Consider the following 12485-nt stretch of genomic DNA (forward strand, 5'->3'; position numbering starts at 1 on the left):
CCCAAAAGGTGTCAATTGACACATATATTTTGACTCCAATAACATATTAAACATGCACAAAACTGATAATGAAGCACTTTTTGGAGTGTCAAAATACACACAGAAATGCATAAAAGGATAGTTTTATCATATTGAGTTTCGTGTGATGCACTTAAATGCATAAATTCACACAGTTAAATGTGTAACTTTGTTTTCTTTGAAATTATTTTGCCTGATCTTCCCAATTGATGCATTTAATGCAGGAGACACCAAAATCTGTTCTCGCCCAGGCGCTAAAAATCTCTAGTCACTAATCTCTAGTCTCTAATATTTCCTTTAAAGACACCTCTAACACAATAATATAAACACATTGAAAGTAAAATGTGAATTTAAGTATGAAATTTCATTGAAATAAATTCAATTAAAACTAATTAAAACTCATTATCCTATCATATTTATATAACGAGGGAGCCCGACCCTGTGGCCGAGTGGTTAGCACATCGCGCTGCGAAGCCAAGGGTCCCGGGTTCGAATCCCGGTCGAGCTTGGTTGTTTGTGAATGTCCATTCATCACTTTCATCATTTCATCACTCATCCCCATCTTCGCAAATTAGCCAAGAGGCACAAAACGCAAAGTAAAATAAACTAAATCAATCAATCAATCAATTATATAACGAGGGTTGGTAGCGCGGGTTGTGGATGCTCTGGGAAACTATACTTTGAGGGTTCATAGAGCGCTTTGCGCCTCTTTTGTTTTTGTACTGACAATGTAGCCTTGTGACCAATCCACGCATGCAGAATGAAATTTTTTTTAATGTGTTTTTTTTTCCACTTCCCTAGCAACCCCTGGTACACATCACCTGCCTTGCTCATACATTGTTCAATTCCATAAAATGTCTTCTTCCATTTGTATATTTCGAATTTTTGTTCCTGTCCTGCATTCGCGCGAAAAGAAAATAGTTGCCATGACTTACGCCCCAACCCTCGTGATGCATTCGCATTTCTAGGCAGGTAGTAAAGAAATACATTTGCTACTTTATAGATATCTGACACGTGTGAAAGTAGCAAATGAATGCCTTCGTATGTATATTTATTTTCTCACAGGCCTATATTTCATAACATAATCATGGACGCCCGCAGGATTTTTTCCAGGGAGGGGCTAAGTAAGGTAATAATTTTCGGGTGGGGGTAAAGGAGACATATTTTCCTCATATTAGTGACGCCTGAAAACACTGCTGCAGTTTGAAATTTTCATGTTTCTTCAACACCCTTATGATAATTAACATAAATTTCTGTGACTAAAATGAAATTAGGTGTGGACCTTTATTTTCCAAGAGGGAGGGGCCTTCCGGACTTCCATGAGCATAATAATACGTGAATATGCATGTTGTATACTATTTATTATATATACATTTATGTGTGTGTTTGTGTGACTTAAGATCGTCTCCCCCCCCCCCCACCTCCACCATGTATAGATCCATCAATCTCCGAGTATAAGGACGTAATGTAAGTTTGCACTAGAATGCACCCGATCTAACAATACGTTTACCTGCTCCACATTATAATTGTTGGAAGGATTGTTCAGGTTGCGATTGTTGAAACTCGTTGCTTGGAAGCCTGTACTGTCCATGTTCAGTTGATTGAAGCTACTTTGAGTGATATTTGAAAATCAAGCGTATGTCTACAAAACTTCCAAGAAGTTTGGCCGTTTATTACTAATTACTAATTAGCAGTGAGGGCTAAATTAAATTTCACTTCCTGAATGAGAGTTGGTGAATCTTCCGAGATATATTCCTATTAGATGAATGCGTTCTAAGTTTGAGAAAATTTTCATTACAAACACATTAGAGTTAAATCCTTACATAACACCTCTACCCCATCTCTAGGCAAGAAATTCGATCCGATCCGTGATCTTGACAGTTTTGAATTTTGGAAGTTTCGGCAACGTTTATTGACTTTCCTTCTTATTTTATTTTTGTCGCCTTTTTCCATTTCTTGTTTTGTGTTTTCATTGATTTATGGCGATTTCCCCTTTCGTACGACTGTCGTGCAAACTGAGTAATTGACATTGTATATACAGGGTGTCCCAAAATGAATGTTACCATTTCTAATGTAAATAACATCTTTATTAATCAATCTGTTGAGAAGAAATTTGAATGAAACATAGTATACAAACAGGTGATTCATTATTTAGGTGTGGAATATGATATCACGTAGGTGGGTTCCATTATTCGTCAGACATACAAGTGCCCTTTCCATGACTTGTTCCATGACTTTTCTTAATGTGTCTGGGCCAATAGCTTGAATATCCTCCTGGATGTTGTTTTTGAGATGGGGGGAGTGTCCTGGTTTTACTTCTAAACACCCGGTCTTTGAGGTGACCTCATAGGAAAAGGTCTGGTGTTGTTAAATCAGAGGATCTGGGCATCCTGCTGCTACCATATTTCTGGCTTTTCCTTTACCTCTGGGCGCATTAAATTTTCGATCATTGCTCGATATCATTCGCCATTGACCGTGACTGTTGCACCATCATCGCCCTCGAAGAAATAAGGTCCAATTACCGTGGTTGATGTTACACCGCACCAGACAGTCACCTTGAGTGGATGCAATTGGCGTTCATGGACGATCCTTGGATTAGTGGTTCCCAAAACCCTAGTGTTTTGTCGATTCACAACACCGTTAAGCTGGAAATGGGCTTCGTCTCCCATCAGGCCCGTACCCAGGATTCTTTTAAGGGAGGGGCCAGATCCATACATACAGTGGCGGCTATTTGGGGGTACCTGGGGGCAGTTGCCCCCGACTTTTTTTTGCCACTTTTGCCCCCGTTTTATGGCCTCTTAATGCTTGTCTACCAAGAGAAAATAACTGTCCTTGCCCTTCTCCTCTTCCCCAGTTTTGGCACCCAATCACCGATACTAGTCAGAAGTATTCCGATAGTTCTGAGTTTCGCAAATTAAAGATGTTTTCAAAATTCCTTCATTTTCTTATACGAGAACCATTGAACAGCCATGATAATTCTGATTAGAAAATAATATATTTTTAATTTAAATTATACGTTTTTTGAAATTATTATTACAATAAATAATTCTAAATGTGATTTAACCTATAGCTCGCTGCCCCCAAAAATGAGAGAGATACATTTTCACCTGGTAGAAAGTAGCTGCGATTGGGTGCCAAAACTTGGGTGCAAGGACAATTTACTTTCTCTTAGTAGTCAAGTTGTGAGTTTTTTGTTTTAGGTCCACTTTTATGCACAGAAAGGACTGGACCTACAGTTTTAAGTGGGATCCAAACCACTGTTCCTCCACCGGGTCTGAGTAGACAAGGCTTAGCATTAAGAGGCCATAGTGTAGGAGCAACAGTGGAGATAGTGGGAGGGGAACTGTCCCCCCATGCCCTTCAATTGCCGCCACTGCTAGTAGCCTTGCATCAATGATTATAAAACTAAATGTACCCAATATCGCAGACTGCAGACTTCTGGAGACTGCCTCTCTACACAACAAACACATTAATTTATGCAAGGACAAAATTGAAATTTTTACGAGTTTGAAATATCGTCGATGTTATTTTCGTACATTTTTATAGGTTCTCATTTAAAAGTCTCATGGCTCGAGGGGGGTGGCGCCATGGCCCCTCCTCTGGTTACGGGCTTTTCTCCCATGATAAGATTGTCGAGAAAGTTGGGTTCTCTAGCCTTCTCCAGGATACGGTGCGCATAGGCAATTCTCTGCGTACAATCTATAGGCTTCAAATGCACAATTTGGATCTTGTATGGGTACATCTTTAAATCGATTTGAAGGCGCTCTAACGAAGAACGGGATGTTCCAAGCTCTTGAGTTCGCCTCCGGACGGATGTTCCTGGCTGCTCCTGAAGACTTCTTTGCACCCTTTCTCGTTTGTGCTGTGTGTGCACTGAACGAGGTCTGCGGGTAGACGGCAAATCACAGACAGATCCATGAGCACGGAATTTCCTAACCAGGCGAATAATCTGCATTTTTGAAGGAAGACTTCGGACATTAAAATGTCTTCATATTCTCTCTGTGCTCGGACAATAGAATTCTGGTTATTTAAATAAAATTCAATTAATTAGAGTCTTTCTTCCTTCGTTAATTTTGCCATTATAACCTCCTAGGTTTACTCTCTTCGAATCTGAAACGAAAAATATATATTTGTTTTAATATTTCAGGTAACCATACTTTTAAATGGTAACATTCATTTTGCGACACCCTGTATATGGAGTAGGGTTATATATGTCTAGAACTAGGCTAGATATCTGGACCTGATCGTAATCTAATATATTGGTTATTATTGACTTATATTTCACCCTATATGGGCTCTGTTATGATTTGTTGACCAATGGCTACGCTCCATGACAACCCCGATAGAGCAGTGATTGAGTCGTCGCCTTGCAATCAAGAGGTCCCGGATTCGATACCCGGTGGAGGCATACACACAGAAAACTAAATGCATCATACCGATTGATGCACAAACGGGTCGATTGATGCACAAAAGTGTGTTCTACGGCATCTGCGAAGAATCAGATTCACATTTGATGCATTTTAGTACATTTTTGTATGTCGTAAAGGAAACACCAAAGTGCATCATGTGATGCAAGTGAGGATTCCTTTCAGTCGAAATGCAATATAATGCATCATTTGATGCATTTTGATGCACCTTCATGCATTTTGGTGCACCTTCCTGCATCTTTCTCGATGATCCACTCAGACGTTTCATCTGAGCTGAATAAAATCTGTAGCTCAGACGAAACGTTGAAGTGCATCATTGAAAAAGATGCAGCAAGGTGCATCAAAACTCATCAAATGATACATTATAATGCATCTCGACTGAAAGAAATCCTCGCTTGCATCAGGCGCATTGATGCACTTTCATGTTTCTTTTACGACATGCAGAAATGCACTAAAATGCATCAAATGTGAATCTGATTCTTCGCAGATGCCATTTAACACACTTTAGTGCATCAATCGATGCATTCTGATGCATCAATTGGTATGATGCATTTAGTTATGTGTGTATAGTGGTTCGGATACCACTTTAAACTGTAGGTCCAGTCCCGATTAGCCTTACTGTGCATAAACTGGACTTAAATCAGCAAATCAATCAATCAATTAGAGACAAGATATACACGTTCGATCATCACTGTTTAGAATCTTTATAAATCATTATAAAATTATACTAATTATATTTTCTTTAATTGATTCAGTATGACCACAAATAAAGAGGTGAAATACAGCAGCGCCATCTCTTATTCTTTCTGGCAGAATAAGTAGAAGCAAGAGTGCGAGTGGTGCCTTCAGCGCCTCTCAACAGATTATTTCAAAACTTCTTGGGAGTGGCGATTCTCAGGAGGAGGTCAGTGCACCGGTTTTCCTGCCCCTTTCCATATCTGCTTATATACCTTTATCTGTAGTATGACTTCAATGAAAGCAACACAAAATCGCAGTTTGTGACTTGAGTGCCATTTCTCCAACACCCTGTAAATAAACCCTCGATTACACAAAAAATGCTAAACAAGTATATTTTGATCATTTAATTTTAGTACTTGGTAAGTCTTTCGTGGGGAGAGGGAGTACATACCCCCCTGGACCTCCTCTAAATATGTCTTTGATGATTCCCCCTGATACATGCAGAGATTCTGAAGAGCCTTGAATTATACCTTTTACTTTGAAGCGGGTAACTGGAATATCCCTTGGTCGGATTCGATATCCTTTGGAAGCACATAGTAGTTCGGATCCCATTTAAACTGTAGGTCCAGTCCCGAGCTGCGGGCTACAAGAAATTCAAGTATCTATTAGACCGAGCAAGGGAGTGCCAAGAAGGGGTTTTGGGAATTCAACAGCCTTGAAATATTTTTTGAAATTTTAGTATTAATAATACTCGTACATCACGAAAATGAGCTTTTATTGTGCACTTACCATGCACAACATCGGCCAAGGGATCCTTGAAGAAGAGTTTATAAAATGCCAAGACTTAATTAACTTAAAACACCGAATACATACAGCAAGAACATGGACGAAAATTGATTGATTGAGTTGGTCCACTTTATGGACAGTAAGGCTAATCGGGACTGGACCTACAGTTTAAAGTTGGATCCGAACCCCTATGTGCCCCCACCGGGTATCGAACCCAGGACCCCCTGATTACAAGGCGACGACGCTACCACTGCGCCATCGGGGAGGCTTTGTCCCTAATGTTTGCTATTAAACGAATAAACATAAATTACTGTCTGCTGACAATTGCATTTTTGACTTAAGTACTTTTTCCCCCGAGCACCCTAGATTAATTTCCGCCGAATTTGCACAAGTACCGGCATTGGATTTGTCACTAGGCTATCCTAGACTATAGCCTAGAGGCCGCAAGTCCAGGGGAAGCTCACAAAAACGAGGCGCTATATGGACAGAAGTGAAAAATACCATCGACTATTAAAATGTCTTAATATTGTAATAATAGCAAAATAAAACATGCCAAGTCCTCTTACTTGCTTATTTCATGAAAGAAGGGAGAAGTATAGTTTTAGTTGAGTATTCTCTTGTTAAATCTAAGTGCATTAATGATTAATATTTTAATCAGATGTGTCCATATTTTATAGTTTGTGCTATTAAAACAGATAATGAAATTAGTGGAAGTCAAGTACCACGATAACAGAACTGATATGATGATGATAATAATAATAGTTGTTTATTTTAAAGTAGTGAGAATAGTTAAAAAAAGAAATCTTATACAGCACTATGTCACAAAGAGTAATATAAAAGGATTAACTCATAATGGTTTTTACAGCACATCTCATCTTATACCTAAAGATAATATTTTAATTGAAGTCATAGCCTAGTCAAAATCATTAATTAATATTTTTATAAATTCACCACCATTTTTCAAATTTACTGATAATAATGATTTTTTTCTTGTTTTGTATTTTGGAACGTTATATACTATTGTATTTATAAAGTATTCACTATCAATCCTATTTGACAAAATATTTTCTATCACTAAATTAATTTTATATTTCCTTCTTGAGCTCAAGGTTTGTAAATTAAGTATCTCCAACCACTCCATATAATTTATTGATATGTAACTTTTTGTTCGCGCCCGTCATCCAACAAGAAGACACTTATCTTGTTTCGGCCGCTGTTTGTAGCATTTCCAGGAAGGTAATGGTGCTGTAGGTAGACTAATACACATAAATGACACACTCAATTACATCGAACTAATGTATTCGTAGCAAAATATACATTATTTTCAGACAACCTGCAATACGTTTCACATCACGTCGCTTCTCTCTTCACAGACTCTTCACTCTCTCACTTTCAGTAGTCACTAGTGTTCAGTGAATAACATGGCGGCCATCTTGGCTCCAAAAGCATAAGGTACGGAACATACCGCCCACCTTGAAATGATTAATTTCAACACTTTACTTAATACACAATATAGAACACATTTTTGATGATCAAATGTAAATTGAATACAATTTTCCCAAAATTTGCTACTGAAAATGACAACACAAAATTAAAAAGAAATTGAACAAATTAATGATTGCCTTTTATGCATAAATTTGAAAGGTTAAGTTCTTTCTCATTGGTCTTCAACTTCACTCACTGGTAAAAGGGACAGCTTCACTGCTGGCCTCTTGTAGGTTCCTTCACTGGTTCTCACTGTTGCTGCTCTAACCAATCCATCTTCACCTGGATGAACGTTGATTACTCTGCCAAGTTTCCACTGTTGAGGTGCAAGTTGATCATCTCTGACCACAACCAAGTCATCGACCTGTAGATTCTGTTGCTCCCTTCTCCACTTACGACGTTGTTGTAACTGAGAAAGGTAGTCCCTACACCATCTGCTCCAGAAATGCTGTGTCAGCCTTTGCACGAGCTGCCACTTCGACAGTCTGTTCATTTTTATTGTAGCAAAGTCCCTATCTGGAGTAGCTATCAATGCATCTCCTATTAAGAAATGGCCTGGAGTAAGTGCCTGGATGTCGTTAGGATCACTGGATAGAGCAGTTAACGGTCTGGAATTCAAACATGCTTCTATTTGTGTTAATACTGTATACAATTCCTCAAATGTAAGTAGGGCATTCCCCCACAACTCTCTTGAGGTGGTATTTAACTGATTTGACACCACTCTCCCACAACCCTCCTGCATGAGGATTACGAGGAACATTAAAATGCCACTGGATGCCTAAGCTGCTTAGAGCACTTGAAATAGTTTCATTGTGCTTTGGTTGTTTTGCCAATCTCATGAATTCCTTTAACTCTCTATTTGCGCCAACAAACGTTGTTCCACAATCACTGTAAATATTATTGGGTTTCCCACGACGAGATACAAATCTCCGAAGTGCAGCCAAAAACGTCTCTGTAGTACCACTGCTTACTATTTCTAAACGAACTGCTTTCGTTGCGAAACAAACAAATAAGGCAATATAACCCTTATACTGCTTACGAGAGCGTCCAACCATTTCCTTCAACAGTATGGGCCCTGCATAATCCACACCACAGTTTATAAATGGACGAGAAGGATTGATCCTAGATTCTGGTAAGCTACCCATTAATTGTTCCCCAGCTTGTGTACAAAAGCGATGACAAGTTACACATTTCTTCACAATGTTACGCACTGTATCTCGCCCTCTCAGTATCCAGAATTTTCGTTGCAATGAGGACAACACTAACTGAGGACCAGCATGAAGATTAAGTAAATGTTCATTTTTAATTAATGAGTGAGTCAATTTGTGCTTCGCAGGTAGCAACATTGGATGTTTATGGTCCACTGTTATTCTTGCTTTGTGTAGCCTCCCTCCAACACGAATGACACCTGCCTCATCAACAAAGGGAGCCAAACACAATAACCTGCTTTTTGTTGGCAGGGGAAGTTTAGCTTGTAAACAATGTAATTCTGCTGAGAATTCACTTTTCTGAGCTTGTTTTACAAGAGAGGTCGTTGCTGTCACAAGCTCTTTAGTTGTCAATGCTCCTTGCCTTCTCTGATTCACTGACTGACGAGCATTGAATACAAATCGTTGGATCCATGCCATTATTCTCTGCATTTTAGAAAAGCTTGAATATCTACTGATCAGATCCTCTTCTACTGTAATGTACATAACTGTAATGGCAATCTTCTTCTCTTCTTTTGTAACTTCTTCCAAAATTTCGTTGCTTGTCTCATGATGATCAAACGTTGCCAATGAAGTTGCTCGTAAGAACTCTGGTCCCGCCCACCATAACTCACACTGAGCTAAGGCTGAAGCACTGATACCTCTTGTAGCAAGATCTGCAGGATTTGATTTTCCCATGATGTGAGACCATTGTTCACGACGAAGACTCTCCTGCACTTCTGCCACTCGATTTGCTACAAATGTTTTCCACCTGCTTGGTGTTGAGGATAACCAAGCAAGCACAATGGTAGAATCAGTCCACACACACGCATCTTCCAATTTGTAGGATAGTGCATTGGAGATTACTACGAGCAATCGTGTCAATAAAACTGCCGCTGATAGTTCTAGCCTTGGTAGAGACATTTGCTTGATTGGAGCCATCTTAGTCTTTGCTCCTACCAACCTTACTTCAACATGACCATCGACTTAAACTGAACGAAGGTACACTACCGCACAGTATGCTTGTTGTGATGCATCACAGAAACCCACTAATTGACAAGCAATAGCATTTGCAGATACAATAGCACGTTTGATTTGTAATTGTTGCAGTACAGGAAGTTCACTACAAAAATGTAGCCACAGTTCGCATGTTTCCACGGATAATGCCTCATCCCAGCCCAACCTTTCTTTCCACAATTCTTGAATGAGTATTTTTGCTTGTATGACTGTTGGGGATAAGAAACCAAGAGGATCAAACAATTTTGCAATGTCAGATAACAATAGTCTTTTCGTCAATGTGTGACGTTTTGGTGGTAAAGTCACAAGAAAAGTGAAGTGGTCAGCACCAGGATGCCACCTTATACCTAACGTTTTCACAAGTTCACTGCCATGGATATCTAAAGACACATTAGTTTCTCTCAACTCTACAGGTACTGCTGTCAACACTTGTGGCTCACTAGAGGACCATTTACGTAACTCAAAACCACCCTTTGCTAGTAACTGTATCAATTGTGACTGCAATTCGATAGCTTCTTCCACATTGCTGGCACCAGATACCAAATCGTCAACATAAAAATCATTTAATAACACTGGGGCTGCTAATGGAAATGCATTCATTTCATCAATAGCTAACTGCTGAAGACACTTTGTTGCAAGATAAGGTGCACTGGATGTCCCATACGTCACCGTGAGTAGCCTATAGTCCCTTATCAATTCTTTAGGATTGTCGCGCCACACTATTCGCTGAAAGTCTGTATCTGATGGATGGATCAATATTTGTCTATACATTTTGGAAATGTCTGCACACAAAGGAATTTGATGCTTCCTGAACCTGAGTAACAATGGAAAGATATCACCTTGCAATTTTGGCCCAACTTGAAGCTTATCGTTGAGACTAATCCCTGTTGAAGTCACTGAACTGGCATAAAAAACTACACGAAGAGGTGTACTGGTGGAATTTGGATTGATTACAGCATGATGCGGTAAATAGAAACTATCACATGGTTTCTTTTTCACTTCACTTGCAGGAACAGGCTCCATATGTCCCAAGTCTAAATATTCGTGCATGAATTCTGAGTACATCTGATGAAAAACAGGAGACGTTGCAAACTTCCGTTCCATTTGCTGTAATCTCGCCACCGCTGTTTCACGAGAGTATCCAAAGGGAGGACTGTCTTCCTTGAATGGAAGGCTTACAATGAAATTATTGTTTTCTCGAACATGAGTCACCGAAAAGTCCTCTTCACATTGTATCTCCTCTAATGTCAGATGTATTTGCCTTGGGACCTCCTCTACCTCCCAGAACTGGCGAAGTGCACTATCAAGACTACAAGATGCATGAAATGATGCTACTGCCCTTACCTTGGGAAAGTCCACACTGCCACAAAGAATCCAACCAAGAACAGTACGTAGTGCAGTAGGTGTTCCCTTTGGCCCAACACGTTTGCCACTTTGCATAAGAAAAGGAAACAAATCTGCTCCAAGTAAAATGTCCACCGGTTCCATCACATAAAACCTTGGATCTGCCAACTTCAGTCCTTGAATGTGTGTCCACTTCCTGAAGTCTGGTAAAGGTTCCCTGGGAATGTTTCCTGTTATTTTAGGAAGTACAATTGCCCTTGTAGTGAATGTATTCCTTCTGCTACTGGGTTGGAATTGTAGATTCACTACTGCACTGCCTACGCCTACACCTGTTGCTGTAATCCCATTCACAGTGATGTCTGCCTTATGCTGATGTAAACCTAACCTTTGCACACAGCGTGAAGTGACAAAGGAAGTCTCTGAGGCACAGTCTAGGAGCGCACGAACTGGTTGATAAACACCATCTCTTCCCTGCACATACACAACTGCAGTGGATAGCAACACTGGCTTTAGTCCCTTGTCTCCTTCTCCAGCCACATGAGAAGAAACTTCTTGTGGGGAAGTTGTTGTTTCACTAGAGTCACTCTGCTTATAATAGTGTAACAACGTATGATGCTTTTTACTGCAAACGCGACACGCCCCTGAGTCACATACCGATGCCCTATGATGACTTTGAATGCAATTATAACACAAACCCTTTTCTCTAACAAATCTCATTCTGTCCATCACCGAAAGGCTTTTGAAGTCTTTGCACTTGTGAAGCGCATGATGCAGTTTACATTTTTCACAGGTATCATCCGACATGCATGATACACACCCTTGAACTGGGAGCTATTGTGAGTCGACTGCTTCAATCTCTGAGCACTGAGATTTGAAGCTGATAATGCACGAGAACGCTGATCAAGAAAGTCAATCAACTCCTGAAACGTAGGCAACTCGGTTGTCTTTAATGAAAGTTCCCATTGTTGTCTAGTATCACTGTCCATTTTTTTCTGTCACATGAAATACTAGGATAGGATCCCAATGTTCTATTTGAATGTCCATCACTTTCAACACGCGAACACACTCGGTAGTTGTGTCTAGCAGGCTACGTAAGGCTGCTGCGGATTCACGTTGCACTTTGGGTTGCGCGACTAAACGCTTTATTGTGTCCATAACAATTTCCCGTTTGTTTTGATAACGCGAATTTAGAATGTTCCACGCCTCTGCATAGTTATCATCAGTCACCGACATGGACTGGATAAGCAATGCAGGTTGCCCCTTTAACGAAGCTTTCAAATACTGTAGCTTTTGCGCACTGGATAACAGTTTGTTTTTGTCCACCGACGCGATAAACAAATCACGGAAAGAAAGCCACTCTTGTAATTGTCCCGTGAACACAGGCAGCGAGAGCTTCGGGAGACGCACTTCACTTGTTCGTGCTTCTGTCGATGACGTCACCGTAGCTTGAGTCTGTTGCTGCTGCAACGAACAAAGCCTGCACATGGTTGCATCCAAACGGTCTTGAATACAACCGATTTCACCGTCATAACTCTCAAAAGTT

At 40.0% G+C, this 12485-nt stretch overlaps 2 protein-coding genes across 2 annotated transcripts; both read right to left on the reverse strand.

Moving 5' to 3' along the window:
- Nucleotides 1-8050: 8050 nt before the first annotated feature.
- LOC146002994 (uncharacterized) lies at nt 8051-9523 on the reverse strand. The gene has a single exon (XM_083141152.1). The coding sequence runs from the start codon at nt 9521-9523 to the stop codon at nt 8051-8053; it is 1473 nt and encodes a 490-aa protein (XP_082997278.1).
- A 45-nt stretch (nt 9524-9568) lies between these two features.
- LOC146002995 (uncharacterized) lies at nt 9569-11746 on the reverse strand. The gene has a single exon (XM_083141153.1). The coding sequence runs from the start codon at nt 11744-11746 to the stop codon at nt 9569-9571; it is 2178 nt and encodes a 725-aa protein (XP_082997279.1).
- Nucleotides 11747-12485: the final 739 nt, after the last annotated feature.

Source organism: Lepisma saccharinum, chromosome 19 (assembly GCF_977018435.1).
Source record: "Lepisma saccharinum chromosome 19, izLepSacc3.1, whole genome shotgun sequence".
NCBI lineage: Eukaryota > Metazoa > Arthropoda > Insecta > Zygentoma > Lepismatidae > Lepisma > Lepisma saccharinum.